This window comes from Strix uralensis, chromosome 30 (genome assembly GCF_047716275.1).
Source record: "Strix uralensis isolate ZFMK-TIS-50842 chromosome 30, bStrUra1, whole genome shotgun sequence".
In the NCBI taxonomy this organism is placed as follows: domain Eukaryota; kingdom Metazoa; phylum Chordata; class Aves; order Strigiformes; family Strigidae; genus Strix; species Strix uralensis.
Window position 1 is genome coordinate 818,079 of NC_134001.1, and position 16,485 is coordinate 834,563.

Genomic DNA, 16,485 nt, shown 5'->3' on the forward strand with positions numbered 1-16,485 from the left:
AGATACCCCCCAAATACCCCCCAAACACCTCCAGGAACGCCAAACACCTCCAGGTACCCTCCAAATACCCCCTGAATGCCCTCAGGTACCTCCCAAACACCTCCAGGAACCCCAAGCACCTCCAGATACCCCCCAAAAACCCCCTGAACACCCTCAGTTACCCCCCAAATACCTCCAGGGACCCCCCAAATACCTCCAGGTACCCCCCAACACCTCCTGAGCATCTCCAGGTACCCCCCAAACCCCTCCAGGTACCCACCAAACGCAGGCTGTGCCATACACCGGGTTTCAGGAGCAACGCTTGTGTTTCCCCTCCCAATAAAACCTTAGTTTTCCCTCCAGACCAGCCCAGTTTTTAAAGAAAACCTGCTATTTCCCAGGAAAACCCTGAGCGCGTTGGCATTCTCACCCGACGGGAAGCTCATTGTCACCGGCGAGGTGGGTGCCACCAATTTGTAGACACTCAACACCCCTATTTTGCCTGTCAAGGCAAGATTACTCCTCCCTGGCTTTTTTTGGGGGGGTTTCCACCCCGTTTTCACTCACACCACCGTTTTTCCCCGCAGAACGGGCACCGCTCGGCCAGCCGCGTGTGGGAGGTGGAGGAGGGGGCGCAGGTGTCGGCGCTGCAGGGTCACCAGCACGGCGTCGCCTGCGTCGCCTTCTCCCCCACCGCCAGGTACCTGGTGTCGGTGGGGTACCCCCACGACATGGTGGTCAACTTTTGGGACTGGAAGGTGAGCTTCGGCTAATCCCGCCTTAAAGCAGCCTCAAATTCCCCAGAAACGGGGAGAAAACAGCCCTTTTCCACCTTTCCGCCCCGCCGCTCGGGGTTTTTCGGCGGGTAACGCTTCTTGTTCAGACCCAACCGCGTTTTTCTGAGCAGAAAGGCTCCCTGGTCGCATCCAACAAGGTGTCCTGCAAAGTGACGGCCGTGTCCTTCTCCGGGGACAGCTACTTCGTCACTGCAGGGCACCGCCACGTCAAGTTTTGGTTCCTGGACTCCTCGAGGGAGCTGAAGGTGAAGGGGTGCCCCTTTGCCGACGCCGGGGCACCGGAGCTGAACCAGGCCCGGCTGCTGCCCCGACCCTCATCACCGAAGCCCACGCAACCTGCGAGCGGGCGGTTTCTGTAGGAAAGAACCAAAAAACCACCAGGTTTTCCCCCCAAAATTCACGCTGCATCATCCCTTTGCTCTGGCCGCACGGCGCCGGACCTCGAAGCCGTGGGCGCTTGGGCTCAGCTGGCTCCGAGAGCGGCGGGAGCCATTTTCTTCGTTAGCGCTCGTTAACAAATCGCTTCGCAGATCAACAAGACGGTGCCGCTGGAGGGATGCTCGGGGCTGCTGGGACAACTTCACAACAACCTTTTCTGCGGCGTGGCCTGCGGCCGGGGGCTGACGTCGGGCAGCACCTTCTGCGTCTCCTCCTCGGGGCTCCTCTGCCAGTTCAACGAGAAGCGGGTGCTGGAAAAATGGATCTTCCTGAAGGTGGGGGGCAGCTTCCCCACACCCCCGGGTGAATCCCACCGACACGGAGCTCACCCCACTGCGGCCGCGGGTGCCTCTGGCGAACTGCCTCTGCCTCGGTGACGGGCTGATCTTCTGCGGCTGCGCCAACGGCACGTGAGGATTTTCCAGGCTCAGGACATGCGTTACCTCAGCGACCTCCCCAAACCTCATCCCCTGGGCGTGGACGTCACCCAGACCCCCCCACCGAGGTACCAACGGCTCACGGGACGTGGAGCTGAGTTTGGACTCGGAGCTGCTGCTGCTGCGTGTCCCTGGCGGTGTCGTTCCCGTGGAGCTTTTCTTGGGAGAAAAAGTCCCCAGTGCTTGGGAGAGGCCCCGGCCCGGCCGCTCTCCAGCAGGGCCCTGCAGATCCAGCGCCGCAGTAGCCGGCGGTGTGCAGGGGGCACTGGCTGGGCTGGTGTGGGGGTCTATCGCAGGGTACCCCAGCTGAGGAGGAGCCGTTTGCTTTCCTGTGCTGTGAACACACAGATCCCTTGGTTTGTCACCTGCGCTTGGTGATTCTTGAGGAAACTCTCCGTGGGCTGGAAACGGAAGCGGGACAGGGGGAAATTTTGAGTTCATTGTTGTTGTTCTTCACTGTTCCACCTGGGTCTTATAGCACTTTCTTTCCTGTTTTTCAGTGGTGGCTTGGATGTGGTGGTGGTGGTGTTGTTCGTGATGTTGATTTTGTTCCCCACCCCGCTCCCTTCCAGGAGAAACCCCTCCAGGCTGTCCCTCTGTGCCGCAGGCCGTGGCACCGTGCAAGGGTGCGACGAGCAAACCAGGGCCCCGTTCCCTTTGGAGAACCGCGTGGCCTGTACAGCTGCGTTTGGGACGAGGAGAGGTGAGGAGGGAAGGGTCGACTTCTTTCAGGCCAGCTGTGCTTTTCTGAGGAGTCCCAGCCCTCGCTCCGCGTGCAGAGTTGGGGCTCGGGTGCACGTTCCCCAGCCCCTTCTCTCTTGCCCTGCGCTCCCCCGTGACGTCCCCGCGGGAGCTGCTCTGTGAGTTCCCCTGGTCCAGGGTCGGTGTTGGCACATGTCACCTGAGTGTAAAGCTGGAGAGGGGCGGTTTAGGTCCAGACTTACCCTGGAGAGTTGGGGTTGCTCCTTTCCCTGCCGGGAGGCTGCAGCTGTATTTCCACGGGGCTGCCTTGGTAGGACGTGGTGCTGAGACTGGGCACAGCCCTGCCCTGCGCTGGCTCGGCCCGGGAGCCACCTCAAGCAGCAGCATCGGGTTTAGGGGTGCAGGTTGCCCGACGTAGCCCCCAGCAACTGGATTCCAGTTCCAGGAGGTGAAAAATGTCAGTAACTGCTGATGTCTGAGTGTCCCCAAGGAACTGGAGGCACTCCTCCGGCTTACGGTGCTAGTTGCTGCGCTGAAAACAGGCTGCCAGTCAGGTGGGTGGCATTTGGTAGCCACTTAACATGGAAGGTGCTGTTCAGGGAGATCCTATCCGCGGGTTTAATGGCATCTAAAAAGACGTGCTCGTGTTTATGTAACAGTAGCATATTGAAAAAATAAAATGTCATGAGTTTGCCGTTTTGATAAGGAGATGGACAAGGATCTTTACAAGCTTGGTCTAACGTGTAGCTAATCCTACTTGTGCTGTCTTCCTCCACCTTCTCTGAACAGGGCTGAGAGCACTTCTGGAAGTTTCCCTCTTTTTCCTGCCGTCACTTCTGTGAGGCACTGGAAATTCTCACCTTCCCCAGCTTCCCCCAGCACTCGCCACACCGCAGAGGAGATGAAGGTCGCAGTGCTCGGCGTGGCCCTGCTCTTCCCCATCCTGCTGTGCGCCGCGGGAGATGCTCAGGTGAGTCCCCAGTGCCACAGGGAGGGGCTCAGGGCTGGGGATGGGTCTTGGCTGCAGGACATCAGCTCCTGCAGAACGGAATCGTAGTGGGGAGCACGAAGCCCCTTGCCTTGGCCTCTCCCTTTCCCAAGCAAGGGGCTCCTGCAGGCTCCCCTGCTCCCCCAGCCCTGGGCAGTGCAGTTTTCTCCCCTCCACAATTGTGTCTCTTCCCCCACTTCCCCCACAATTAATGTTCTTCTGCCTGGAGCCCAAGTTCCTCACTGAATGGTCAGACCTGTGTCCTCCCTGGAAGGGTCCCAACCAGTTCCTTGTCTCGGTGCTCCCCCCTCCATCCCTTCTGTGCATCTCCGGGCCATCCTTTTGGTCCCCTCACACATCTCATCCCCGGGATCTCCTCCATGTCCCATCTAGGGTACCCAAATTCCCTCCCTTTGATCCCTCCAAAGCCTTTCATTTTGTCTTTCCCCTCAGTCCTTTGCCTTTCATCCTGTCCACAGTGGTGGTGTCCCCAGATCCCCTTCCTTGAACCCCCACTCCCAGTCCCTCTCCCAATCCCCTCATTTTTGGCCTCTGCAGTCCTCTTCCTTCTGTCCCCACCAACCACAGCATTTGAAGTCCCCGTGTCCCCTCCACTTGGATCTCTTTACCCCCCGCTTCCATCTGATGCAGTCCTGGCCCTTCAACATCCCCAGCCCAGGCCCTTGGGGTCCACTAATTCACCCCAGTGCCCTGTCTTTGGCTGCCCCCATCCCCACCCTGTCCTGTTTGGAGGCCCTGAATTCCCCACGATCTCCTTGTCCCCATCCCCGCCCCTGGTCCCTGCATGGACAGCTCTCCCAGGTGACACTTGGAGGAATGGGGCTGGGGGGTGCAGAAGGGATGTTCCTGCTCAGAGCAGGGGGAAGCCACAGGCCTGCGGGGACTGCGGACACCTGTGCCCCAGCCCCAGCAGGGTCCAATCCAGAGCACCCTTTGCTCTTCTTCCCCAGGCATTATTAGAAGCAAGTGGAGGTGCTTGCCTGGGGGTCGGTAGTGGGGTGGACTTGGAGGGCACCCAGTGTGGGGGACTGGAGGGCACACTGGTCCTCCCATCCCTTGCTGGGACTGGGGACATCCCAGTGACCAGTGAGGTCTCGTGGTCTCACTCCAGGGGGGAATCAGTGTCGGGCGAGTGAAGAGGGCTGGGCTGGGTACCACGGGTTCTGCTGGCCCCAGACCCTCCCCTCCCATGGCCACGACACTCCAGGGCAGCCCAGTGTGACCCATTACACCCCAGTGTTTTCCCAGGGAGGCCCCCTTCCCCGGGGTCCCCACTGCTGATGCGGAAGTCCCGGACACAACTTATACGACGGATGTGATCAAGTTGATGCCGCTTTATTAAAGGATACACAGAAATTTATACACTATCACAAGCTTCACGCGCCGCTATCTTATTGCTAATAGGCTAAAGCTACTTGTTCACGCACCCTTTTGCCCTCTACGATTGGTCCCGGTGTGGTGTCCACACGCTGCTCTCCCACTAGGTAGGCATCCTGTTTTCAACAGTCCAACTTCTTTATCTTTTGGCCAGGAATGTAGTTTCTAAATCTATCTCGGCCTTGCTTATGTCCTTGAACACAGCTGCAGCTTGTTGTTACAGTGAGGCCCCTTGGTCTGGATCGCTCACAACATGTTCGTTGTTCTCCAGCGATTCCACACCCCATTGCATTCCCATCCATCCCATTACACCCCAGTACACCCCAGGATGCCCCAGTACACAGCCACGCACCCAGGTGGGCCCCTTCCCCAGGACCCCCACTCCTTTCTGCGCAGCACCCCGCTGACTCACATACACCATTTGTCCCAGAAGCCCCTTCCCCAAGGAACCCACCGCTGTCTCCTGCCCCCCAGTAGCTCCCAGTGCACTCGGGCGTGTCCCTAACCCTCCCTTTCTCCCCAGCCCCTGATGGGTGACGAGCTGGTGGAAGCTGCAGACCAGAAATGCCTGATTGCCCCTGTTGATGTCCAGGTGAGCAGCATCGGGGTGTCTCTACCCCCATAAAGGGTCCCGGGGGATCCCTGAGCCCTCAGGGGTGGGCAGACCTTGGGTGTGGGAGAGGGATGCAGAGGGGACTGTCCCTGCCCCGTGTCCCCCATCAGGGTGAGCTGGACAGAGCTGTCCCCGTGCCTTCCCACGTGCTCCGTGGTGCTCTGCAGCCCCGGAGGGTCACCGTGCAGGCCAGGCAGGGGCTCTGGTGCCATCCAGACCCCGGGATCACCGTGAGGGCTGGGCAAGGCTCTGGGAGATGTAGGGGCATCCCGGGGCAACGACACCCTGGGCCAGGGGCTCTGGGTGCCTCATGGGACTCAGGAGAGCCAAGTCCTATCTTGAAGGCTCCAATTCCCTTCTCCTTCCCCAGGTCTCTGCAGAGAGAGACGGTGGGGACAAGTCCCGTCCCGTGTCCCAGCAGACACTGGGGGTGACATTTTGAGCTCTGTCTTTCAGGACCGGAGCTGGTGGTGACACCCTTGTTCTGTTCCCCTGCAGCGGCACGAGGAGATGATCAGCCCTGGCTGATCCCCGGGAGCCCTGGGCCGTTTCCCTCTAACGATCAATAAGCCCCTTCAGCAAAGGTACGCTCTGCGGCCGGGTGCGTGTGCGTGTCCTCGTCCCCTCTCCTCTGCGGGCGCCCGGGTCCTCTCTGGCTGCCCCTCAGCGATGAGCAGAGTGGCTGAGGGAGGCCGGGGGGATCTGTAGAGGAGATCCCCGTCCCACCCGCCGTGTGCCCCAGGCAAGGGCAGATTAGAGCAAACTGGGGTGTTCTGGTGAGGGGCAGCCAGTGCCAGCCCTCGGGGCACCCCGTGTTCTGGAGGCACAGCAGGAAACAGCTTCTTGTTGGGCTCCGGTTGGCTTTCTGGGCTGCAAGGGCACATTGTTGACTTACGTTCAACTTCTCATCCCCCAGTACCCCTGCGTCATCCACAGCTGATAGCAGGGGTTGCCTTGACCCAGGTGCAGGACCTTGCCCTTGGCCTTGTTGAACCTCACGAGGTTCACATGGGCACGATTCTCCAGCTTGTCCAGGTCCCTCTGGATGGCTTCCTGTCCCTCGGGAGTGTCAACCGCACCACTCAGCTGGGTGGCATCTGCAAACGTGCCGAGGGTGCACTCGGTCCCACTGTCCGTGTCATTGAGGAGGATATTAAGCAGTACTGGTCCCAGTATGGACCCCAAATAGCCCATCAAATCCAGATATCTGCAATTTTGAGGGAAGGATGTTGTGGGGGACCATGTCAAAGGCCTTACAGAAGCCCAGCTAGATGACATCCATAGCTCTTCCCTTGTCCATGATGTAGTCACCCCATCCTAGAAGGCCACGAGGATGGTCAGGCAGGACTTGCCCTTGGTGAAGCCACGCTGACTGTCTCGAATCACCTCCCTGTCCTCCATGTGCCTCCGCACAGCTTCGAGGAGGATCTGTTCCGTGATCCTCTCAGGCACAGAGGTGAGGCTGACAGGTCGGTAGTTCCCAGGGTCCTCCTTTCTGCCCTTTTTAAAGATGGGTGCAGTGGTTCCCTTTTTCCAGGCAGCGGGGACTTCCCCTGACTGCCGTGACTTTTCAAATATCCCGGAGAGTGGCTTGGAAACAACATCAGCCAGTCCCCTCAGGACTCTGGGATGGAGCTCGTCAGGTCCCACAGACTTATGTATGTTCAGTTCCCCAGGTGGTCCTGAACCTGATCTTCTCTCACAGCGGGAGGGACTTTGCTCCCCCAGTCCCTGCCTTGCGGTGCACCCACTCGAGAGGTGTGGGAAGAGAGGTTGCAGTGAAGTCTGAGACAGAAAAGTTGTTGAGTACCTCAGCCTTCTTGTCCACTGTTACTAGTTTGTCGGTCTTGCTCATCAGGGGGGTGCACTTTCTCTGACCTTCCTTTTCAGGCTGACGTACCTGTAGAAGCTCTTCTTATTCTTTGCATCCCTTCCCAAGTTCCTCTCAAGCCACCTCTTGGTTTTCCTGACCCCATCCCTACTACATGAGTAGTTGCTCTACTCATCCCAGGGTACCTGTCCCTGCTGCCACTGCCTGTGCATTTCCTTCTTGCCCTTCTTTGACCAGCAGGTCTCCACTCAGCCATGTGTGTTTCTTGCCTTCCTTTCCTGATTCTTACACCTTGGGATCAATAGAGGTTATTCTTCCCCTCGTAGGACTGGTCAATTCTCTTTGTAAAACTTGAAGTTTCTGTTGGCCAAATCCCAGAGATTCTCAAAGGCCTCCTGGACTGAAGCTCCATTCTGCGAGCTGTTAATGTTTGTGTGCAGGTGTCTCACCCTGGTTGTGGTGAGCCATCAACACCAGATCACAGGGTAAGAAACTGCAGGACACCACAGCTAATAAAAGGAGTTGCTGGTTTTGGACTGAGCAAGGCAGGAATCAACACGAGAACCCTCTTAGAAACACTCTAGGAGGGCACGAAGCAAGCAAAGCCAGGGGCAGTGGGGAAAGAGCAGAGTTGGGCTGTTTGTAGGGAGTGTATGAGGGTGATCAAAATGAAGAACTTGGGAGGGAAAAGAAGGAAAAAGAAAACCAAAGGTTAAGCTCAGATAGGATGAAACCTGCATCAGAGGTTCCCTGCCGAGCAGCCCTGCGTCAGTGACTTCAAGGGGACAAAAAAGTCCGTATTGATCGCTCCAAACTTATGCCTGCTGGCTTCCATGGGCATGGGGAACGTGAGTGCTTTCCCCGTCATCCTCAAGGGAAGAGCTGTGGTGGAAGGAAATGCAGCGTCACCCATCCTGGAAGGGGCCCCCGGAGGTCTGCAGGCCGAGCACAACCACTGTCAGTGCAGAAAGGAGAAACGAGGTTTGGGCTGTTTGTACGCTGGGCTGTGGCAGTGGCAAACAGCCCTAGATAGACACACGTCCGGTAGTGATCTCTCCAGGAGCTGAGCTTAGACTCTCCAGCTGTCCAGGAGCTGGCCCTGGGATCCCCTCATCCCTCCAGTACTCCCAACCTCCCTGCCACACACACACCCCAAGGTCTCTCTCCAGCACAGTCACAGAACCACTGAGGCTGGAAGGCAGCCAGCTTCCACCCTCCCTGGGCTGCCTCTTCATGCTTGAGTTTTGTCAGGAGCTTCTTCCTCATCCACACCAGCCTCCTGCCGTGTTGCTTCACTTCCTGCATGTCTGGGTGTGCTGTTCTGGAGCTGGCAGAGGAGATCCTTGACCATCCAACAGCTCTCCCCTCTTCCTTCAGTGTTGTATCCCATGGGATTCTTCCGGGCAGGTTCCTCAGCAGGCCAGAGCCTGCTCTCCTGAAGTCCCGCTCTTTGCCTTGTTCCTTTCTCTCGGGAGCCTCGACTCTACTTTCTCACCCCTGATTGTTACATCCCTGACCAGCTCCTCCTTGTTCCTAAGTATGATTTCCTGCAGGACACCTCCCCTCGCTGCCTCCTCAGTCACCCTTGTCAGGAGGATGTTGTCACTGAACTCCAGAAACCTCCTGGATGACTTTCACTTTGCTGTGTTGCCCCTTCAGCAAATATGGGGATAGTTTATGTCCGCCATGAGGCCCAGGGCTTCTTCCAGTTGAATGAAGAAGGTCCATCTACTTCCTCCATCGGGGGGTCTGTACCAGACATCCGCCCACCACAGTGTTGCCCGTGACCCTTCAGCTCTCAGCTGGTTCATCCTCCATCCCCAGGCAGAGCTCCACACGTTCCTGCTGCTCTCCCCCATGAAGGGCAACTTCCCCTCCAGGCCCAGCCTCATGGCCTTAGCAGTACCAGCCCCTCAAGAGCCAGAGTTTCTCTAGCAGGGGGTATTTGTAGTACCCTTCAACTCCTCACGTTGTTCTCTTCTGAGAGACCCCCCAATCCAGATGAGCCAGCTACACACAAACATTAAAAGCTGACCAAATGGATCTTCAGTCCAAGGAGACCTTGAGAAAACCTGGGGTTCAGCAAATGGAAGTCACCTGAAATTTTGCAAGGAAGAGTGGTCGGTCCTGCACAGGCAGGGGGCAAATAGCCCCGTACATCTGGGGCCTGCCCGGCTGAGCAGCGACTCTGAGGAGAAGGGCCTGGGCACTACGAGGGATGCCCTACGAGCCAGGAGAGGATGGACACGGGGAACAAGGGCAGCTGCCTACGGGGCTGCATTTGGAGGAGCGGGGGCCACCCCAACACCCTGAGTTCCCATCCCCCTCCCCTCAGCACTGGTGTGGCCCCACACACACGGGTGTGTCCCAGGGTGTGGCTCCCCAGTTTGGAGAAGTAGGGGGGACCTGGAGAGTGTTGATTGAAGCTCTGCCAAGGTGGGGTTCGGGACCTAGTGCCCATGGCCTGTGTGGGGGGGCCGAGGGACCTGGAGTTCTTTGGGCAGTGGTGTGAAGGCTCCAGGCACTATAGGAGTAGCCTGAGAGTGGCTGAGGGGGGATTTCAGAGCTGGTGGAGCTTTTCTTGGTGGTAAGATACAGCATGAGAAAGAACTAATGCCACTACGTGCAGCTGGGGAGGCCCAGGTTGGACACAAACCCTGTCACTCGAAGGGCAGTGCTGTGGTGTAACAAGTCACCCAGAGGGAGACTGGAGCAGCCCCAGGCTTTGTGTTTCCAGGAGCAGCCAGGGAGGATGGAGAGATCTCAGTAAAGGAAGGGAGATGCTGCGGTGAGAGCAAGGCGTGGTAGCCGGGTGGATGTCTACAGCCTGTGGAGAAAGAGGTGCAGGTGTGGGACACGGTGGGACAGCCTGTGGTGGAGACGACAGAGGGATGAAGAACCCCCAGGGCTGGGTTTTGGGGCCACTCCTGTTTAACATCTTTATCGATGGTCTGGACGAGGGGATCGAGTGCCCCCTCAGTCAGTTTGCAGATGACACCCAGTTGGGTGGGAGTGTTGATCTCTCGAGGGTAGGGAGGCTCTGCAGAGAGACCTGGCCAGGCTGGAGTGATGGGCTGAGCCCAACGGGAGGAGTTTCACTAAGGCCAAAGGCCGGGTGCTGCCCTTGGGCCACAACAACCCCCAGCAGGGCTACAGGCTGGGGGAGGAGTGGCTGGAGAGCTGCCAGTCAGAGAGGGACCTGGGGGGTGATTGATGGATAACGAGCCAGCGCTGTGCCCAGGTGGCCAAAAAGGCCAATGGCATCATCCTGGCTTGTATCAGCCATAGCGTGGCCAGCAGGGACAGGGAAGGGATCTCACCCCTGTGCTCGGCACTGTTGAGGCCGCCCCTCAATGAGTGGGTTCAGTTTTGGGGGTCCTCACCCCAAAAAGGCCACTGAGGTGCTGCAATGTGGCCAGAGAGGAACAAAACTAGTGAAGGATCCAGAGAACAAGTCTTAGGAGGAGCAGCTGAGGGAACTGGGGGGGTTTAGTCTGGAGAAGAGGAGGCTGAGGGGAGACCTCCTGGCCCTCTGCAACTCCCTGAAAGGAGGGTGCAGAGAAGGGGGGATGAGTCTCTTGAGCCAAGGAACCAGCGGCAGGCCAAGAGGGAATGGCCTCAAGCTGCGCCAGGGGAGGGTCAGACTGGCTCTTAGGAAGGATTTCTTTACAGAACGGGTCGTCAGGCGTTGGAATGGGCTGCCCAGGGAGGTGGTGGAGTCCCCATCCCTGGAGGGGTTGAAGAGTAAAGTTGACTTAGCGCTGAGGGATCTGGTGGAGTTGGGAACTGTCAGTGTTAGGTCAGTGGTTGGACTGGAGGATCTTCAAGGTCTTTCCAACCTGGACGATTCTGTGATTCTGTGACTCAGTGAAGGCTAAGTTGTCATAACTCTAGAAATGGTAACTAGGTGAGACGTCACGAGAGGAAGAGGGGGCATCTTCAGTCTTCACCCTGAAGACCCCGCCCAAGACCACCAGGAGCCCCTGCGCAGGCGCAACAGAGAGAGACTTGGGGTGGGGTTTGTGTTAATGACTTCTCAAAACTAACTGTAATATCTCTCGCTATTCTCGGAATTATAATGAATATGTAAACGCTTTACACTATAGAAAGGAGCCGCTTCTCGCTCCAAGGTGTGCACGCTTGTGGAGGAGCGATCCCCCGTGCACCCAGCGCTGCAGTAAAGAATGCCTGCTTTCTAACACTCTGATTCTGACTCTTAGAGAGTTCTTCCTCGACCGGCTTTTTAGTATCACCCCAACGGAGCGGACAACAAGTCTCCAAGTCCAAACATTTATGAACTACCCACAATGTACTAACTGAACACACGATAGTTGGCTAGGTACATAGCGAGTTGTGGCAAGCAATACAATATGCCTTGCATGTCTTAATGGGAAAGGGAAAAGAGGGAGGCAGAGGGAATGGGGAAATACAGATCACCCGTCCGGGTTCCTGCGCTGATCCCGCCGGCGAGGGCTCCAGGAGGCACAGGAGGCAGCCGTCTTCTTCGCTTCCCTGCACTCTCCAGGCCCCCCCTTCCTTCCCCCCCTTGATTTATACCCACTTTCCTTGGGTCCGTCCCCCAGGTCGACCCACACACCTACGTATCCCATGTGTGGGAGGGGTGAGGTGTTTCATGGGATGATGTAATTAGCATGATCATGTTAGCCCTCGTTAGCATATTGAGGGGTGTGAACTTTAATATGCATTTCGTGGATAATGAAGCAAAGGTCATTCACGGGACAGATGGCCCTTGAAGTTTTGGTCAGGTGCCCCAGAGCAGAGCCGTCCTGTCTCCACAGGGCTCCCTCCTCCAGTCCCATCTTGTGTTATTCGGGCAGCCTTATCAGCTTCGGCCTCCACAGAATGCACCCTGTGACTCAGAGTTTTGTCTTGCGAGTGTCTGAGGCATTTCTTTGATCAGCCTCAACTTTTGCTTTCTCAGGCTGTTTTTCTTAGTTCCTCGCAGGCCTGGTTTCTCGTCTCTCACCACCTGTCACCTCTGCCTGGAGTTTTCTGCTCTAACAGCCCCTGGGGAGGCTTTGTCAGGAACGGTCCTCACTGGGACCCATTAACACTCCAAGGAACTTTGGAGTTTGCATCTGACTTGGACTTCTTGAGAGGCTCTTCAACTTCCTATTGCTGCCTGGGGTTCATGGACTCGGCCCCAAACCCACCCGAGGGGTCCTTAAAATGCCTTGGGCTGGTCCTCTGCTGCGGAGCTGGGCCGGGCTCCTGGGCCAGAGGGAGCTGAGGGCAAGTGGTCAGCGCTGCAGAGAGCCAGCTCTGCCCAGGAGCAGCTCCTCTGCCAAGCGCAGCAGGGCTGGGGGCACTGCCTGCAGGCACCGAGGGCAGAGGAGCGGGGCAGAGAGAGGGGAAAGGCAGACGGGAGCAGGAGGGTGTGGAGAGCTCGAAGGAGGAGAAATCTTCACAGTACTTAACCCAGTAAGTGTCCTCTTGTTTTGCTGGGTGGGCAGTGGGAGATGGGGATATATTTCTCCTTTCTGGAACAGACACTTGTTTTGCTGATCAGGGATATCAATTAAACTCAGACACCAGAGTGAAAAGAGCAGGCGTATTTACTAGAAATAACTAAATAATATAACAGAATAATACAGAAAACATACAGTAAGAAAAGACAGAGCAGCGCGCTTAAACAAATAGGAAAATCCAGGGTAATGCATCAAATCATTACTACCTGAGAGAGAGAGTAGTGGTTAAGAAAGACCCATCACCACTTGCATACGTTACCATCATCCAGCCCCGCAGGCGCTGGGCAGCCCCGGTTACAGCGAGGATTTGGAGAACCTTTCCCTGCAAGTGGGAAATCCTACGCGGGGCGTCCACCCGTAGGTGAGGCTTCCAAAGTCGCTGTGAGCGGGCCCAGCCTTATATACCTGAAATCAGTAAGCCAGAAGAGCTGGCACCTTTGTTTTGAGCGGAAATATCTGGAGTCAGTCTCACGTTAGATTTTCCAGAGCCTGGCCAGGGCTCAGGGAAAAAACTAAGGGATTTTTCCCAGCTTATCTAGGTGATTTATGAGCAAGGGCCAGACAACTGTCTCTGTGGCCCTGTTACCTTGTTTACACACACAAAGAAGGATACATGTTTTGTGATGTTTAAGTCACATTTTCTATACATATCTCACTACTGACTACATACGGAGTTAGTAATTTCGGTTCAAGACTTATTGTTCAGGTTTCAATATTCCCACCTGTTACATCCGGACAGGTGGTTTGTTATAATTTTAGTACAATACCTATTGATACAACGTTTGTCAATTATAAAACATACAGGATTCATCTATAGGTCAACTCTGGCTTGGGATTATTGTCCAAGCCTGAGCACTTCAACACTAATACCCCAGGTCTCGTTAGCACTTGTCTGAGCCTCTCCTGAGCCCCTGCACACACAGAGATGCCCCTGGGCAGGGCCCTGCTGCCGGGAGGGGTCTGCAGGGCCAAGCTGAGCACACAGCGGGCGGGATGGGGGCTGTGAGCACTGACAGGGAGGAGACGTGGGGACAGAGAAGCAGCTCCTGGCTGTGACAGCTCCAGGCAGCAGAGACGTGGGCAGAGAGTAAGAGGGAGCTGCTGCTGGAAACACCTCGGGAGGAGGAGTTCAGGCACCTCCCTGCCATCCCCTGCAGTGCAGACACCTACTCCAGAGGAACCCCCTGGTCTCCTCTCCCACCCAGCAGAGCCCGACCCTCTGTCCCTGTCCTGCCTCCTCACAGCAGCCCTGTGGCATTTCTCCATATTTCCCCTTCGGCCTCTGCTCCCCGTGCTGGTATCACCGGACTTTCTGGGATGGGGTGGGGTTCAGCCGTGAGCAATCCCTGTGGGCACTGCCATGCAGACGTTTCCATGGGAGTAAAATGTCCATGTGCCCTCGCACTCTGCAGGCTCAGGGTGATACAAATGAGCCAGTTGACTCTTCAGGACACCCCGTCCTTAGGACACTCGACTCTTTCCCAGTGGGGTCCTGCTGGGCTGCAGCCTGTCCTGCAGAAGGGCACAGCTCTCCCAGGGCACCTCTGTGTTCTCCAGCAGCTTCATGAGAAACCGAATAGACAGAAATGAGAAATCTGTCCTAACTTAGTGATGTCTTTTCCTCTGTGAACAGGCCCCCATGCCGAGAGTGAACAAATGTCCAACGGCAGCTCCATCGCTGAGTTCCTCCTCCTGACACTCACAGTCAGACGGGAGCTGCAGCTCTGGCACTTCTGGCTCTTCCTGGGCATCCCCCTGGCTGCCCTCCTGGGCAACGGCCTCATCATCACCGCCATTGCCTGCGACCACCGCCTGCACACCCCCATGTACTTCTTCCTCCTCAACCTCTCCCTCCTCCACCTGGGCTCCATCTCCACCCCTCTCCCCAAAGCCATGGCCAATTCCCTCTGGGACAACAGGGGCGTCTCCTGCTCAGGATGTGCTGCCCAGGCCTTTCTCTTTCTCTTCTTAGTCACAGCAGAGTTTTGTCTCCTCACCATCATGTGCTACGACCGCTACGTTGCCATCTGCAAACCCCTGCACTATGGGACCCTCCTGGGTAGCAGAGCTTGTGTCCACATCGCAGCAGCTGCCTGGGGCACTGGGTTGCTCAATTCTCTTCTGCACACTGCCAACACATTTTCATTATCATTCTACCAAGGCAAAACCCTGTGAAATCCCCCAGATCCTCAAGCTCTCCCGCTCACGCTCCTACCTCAGGGAAGTTGGGCTTATCATGGTTACTGCCTGTTTATCTCTTGGATGGTTTGTTTTCGTTGTGGTGTCCTATGTGCAGATCTTCAGGGCCGTGCTGAGGATCCCCTCTGGGAGAGGCTGGGAGGAGCCAGCAGGCAAAGGGACACAGGACTGGAGAGGGGTTCGGGACACACTTGGGAAGAACTCACGGGGTGGATCTGGCACAGCCCCCCTGTGAGCCATGGTCCTGCCCAGAGCCGTCCCTGGCTGCTGAGCGCTCGGGAATGGTGGGAGAGGGCTCAGCAGCAGGGATCCCCGTCCAGCAGGTTCTGCTCCCCCCCCCAGCAGCACGGCCAGGGCAGAGTCACCCCACGGCCCCGGGGCACCCCAGCCCTCTGGCTCTGCAGGGCAGCACCGCCAGAGCAGGGCCCTGCGGGGAGCACGGGTGGGCCCCAGGAATGGCCGGCCAGCCCAGCCCCTGCCCGCTCGCCTGGGGAGAGGCTCTCTGGAGAGCAGGGGTGGCTCTGGAGAAGAGCGAGGGAGCGTTTCTGTGCCTGCAGGGAGGAACCCGTGACTAAGAGAAATCCTAGAATCCTATCCTGGAATGGTTTGGGTTGGAAGGGACTTTCCCGTGTCTGAAGTCAGCTCTTCAGAAGCCTCTCTGGACAGACAGACTTCCCATGGGTCTCACAGTGTCGGGGAAGGCAGCTGGTCTGCGACAACCTGATTGAAGAGGAGTTTGACCTTGACAACATTCCAGTGTACCCTTGAGAAAGGGAAGCTTTGCTTCAAGAAAGTAACTTTCAGGGAGCTGCAGACTTGCACAGCATGAAGTAACCAGGGAGAAAACTGATACAGGTTATCCAATGAGAACGTTGAAAGCAACTTTTTGACTAATTATATTGTGACACTCTGGCCCCTGAAATATATAAAAATGCCTGCTTTTAGTAATAAAAAAACTAGCCGCTTATTCACCTGTGTGACTGCGTGCATCAGTTGGTACTGACAGTCCAGCTCCACCCGCGGCTGCCCGCTGGTGACGGCCGGCTCTGCTTTGGGCATGCTGAGCTCAGGGACCAGCTCTACGGCACCGATGGGGTCAGCGATGAGCACGGGGAGGTCACGGACGCTGGTAAATCCCCCTCGCGCGCCGGCGTCCCCCTCCTCATCCTCTCCTGTGGCTGCGCCAAAATTCGGCAGCTTGCTTTTCAGCACTGGGCTGCCCCCACCCTTACGGCTGCTGCTGGGGGTGTCTCCCTCCCCCAGCTTGATTTTGGGTTGATTTATGGTTGTGCTGGGCTCTGGCATCACCGCTGGCAGCGGCAAAGCTGACACAGCCACCTCCAACAGTGGCAGCCGGAATGCCGGCTCCTTGGCTTGAGGGGCAGCCGGCGGCACCGCGCCAGCGAGGCTCAGCCCCACGGTGACTTTTGGCACTGCCACCTCCACGGCTGGTAACCGCGGGCCGGTACCTGCCGGCACTTCGGCGGCACTGCCAGCAACCTCCGTTTTCACTGGCGGCTCCTCCATCGCCTGCGTTTTGGTGGTGGCCGCTTCCTTCACTGTTAACCGGGACGGCGTCACGCGTGGCCGTTTGGGCTCCACCGCGGGCAGCAC

The 16,485-nt window shown here is 57.2% G+C and overlaps 3 protein-coding genes and 1 long non-coding RNA gene across 5 annotated transcripts in view; 3 read left to right on the forward strand and 1 right to left on the reverse strand.

Annotated features, from left to right (window-relative positions):
• The window catches only part of LOC141935998 (uncharacterized), a 37,983-nt gene extending 24,608 nt beyond the window's left edge, over nucleotides 1-13,375 (forward strand). Inside the window, exon 2 of the mRNA XM_074852724.1 lies at nucleotides 13,347-13,375. The gene's annotated coding sequence lies outside the window, so the exon portion shown is untranslated. The remainder of the gene's footprint in view (nucleotides 1-13,346) is intronic.
• The window catches only part of LOC141936005 (uncharacterized), a 136,662-nt gene that overhangs the window by 112,947 nt on the left and 7,230 nt on the right, over nucleotides 1-16,485 (reverse strand). The window lies entirely within an intron of this gene.
• LOC141935999 (kinesin-like protein KIF20B) overlaps nucleotides 1-16,485 on the forward strand; it is a 195,723-nt gene that overhangs the window by 58,709 nt on the left and 120,529 nt on the right. The window lies entirely within an intron of this gene.
• On the forward strand, nucleotides 8,796-14,847 carry LOC141936004 (olfactory receptor 14A16-like). Its single transcript, XM_074852741.1, has 2 exons — nucleotides 8,796-8,845; nucleotides 14,304-14,847. The coding sequence occupies exons 1-2, from the start codon at nucleotides 8,811-8,813 to the stop codon at nucleotides 14,845-14,847; spliced, it is 579 nt and encodes a 192-aa protein (XP_074708842.1). The 5' UTR covers nucleotides 8,796-8,810.

Bases quoted from the DNA above. Each gene is read 5' to 3' on its own strand.
- LOC141936004 (XM_074852741.1), top strand. From the start codon at position 8,811: ATGACTTTCACTTTGCTGTGTTGCCCCTTCAGCAA. The intron at 8,846-14,303 runs ATATGGGGATAG...TCCTCTGTGAAC, and splicing joins CTGTGTTGCCCCTTCAGCAA to AGGCCCCCATGCCGAGAGTG.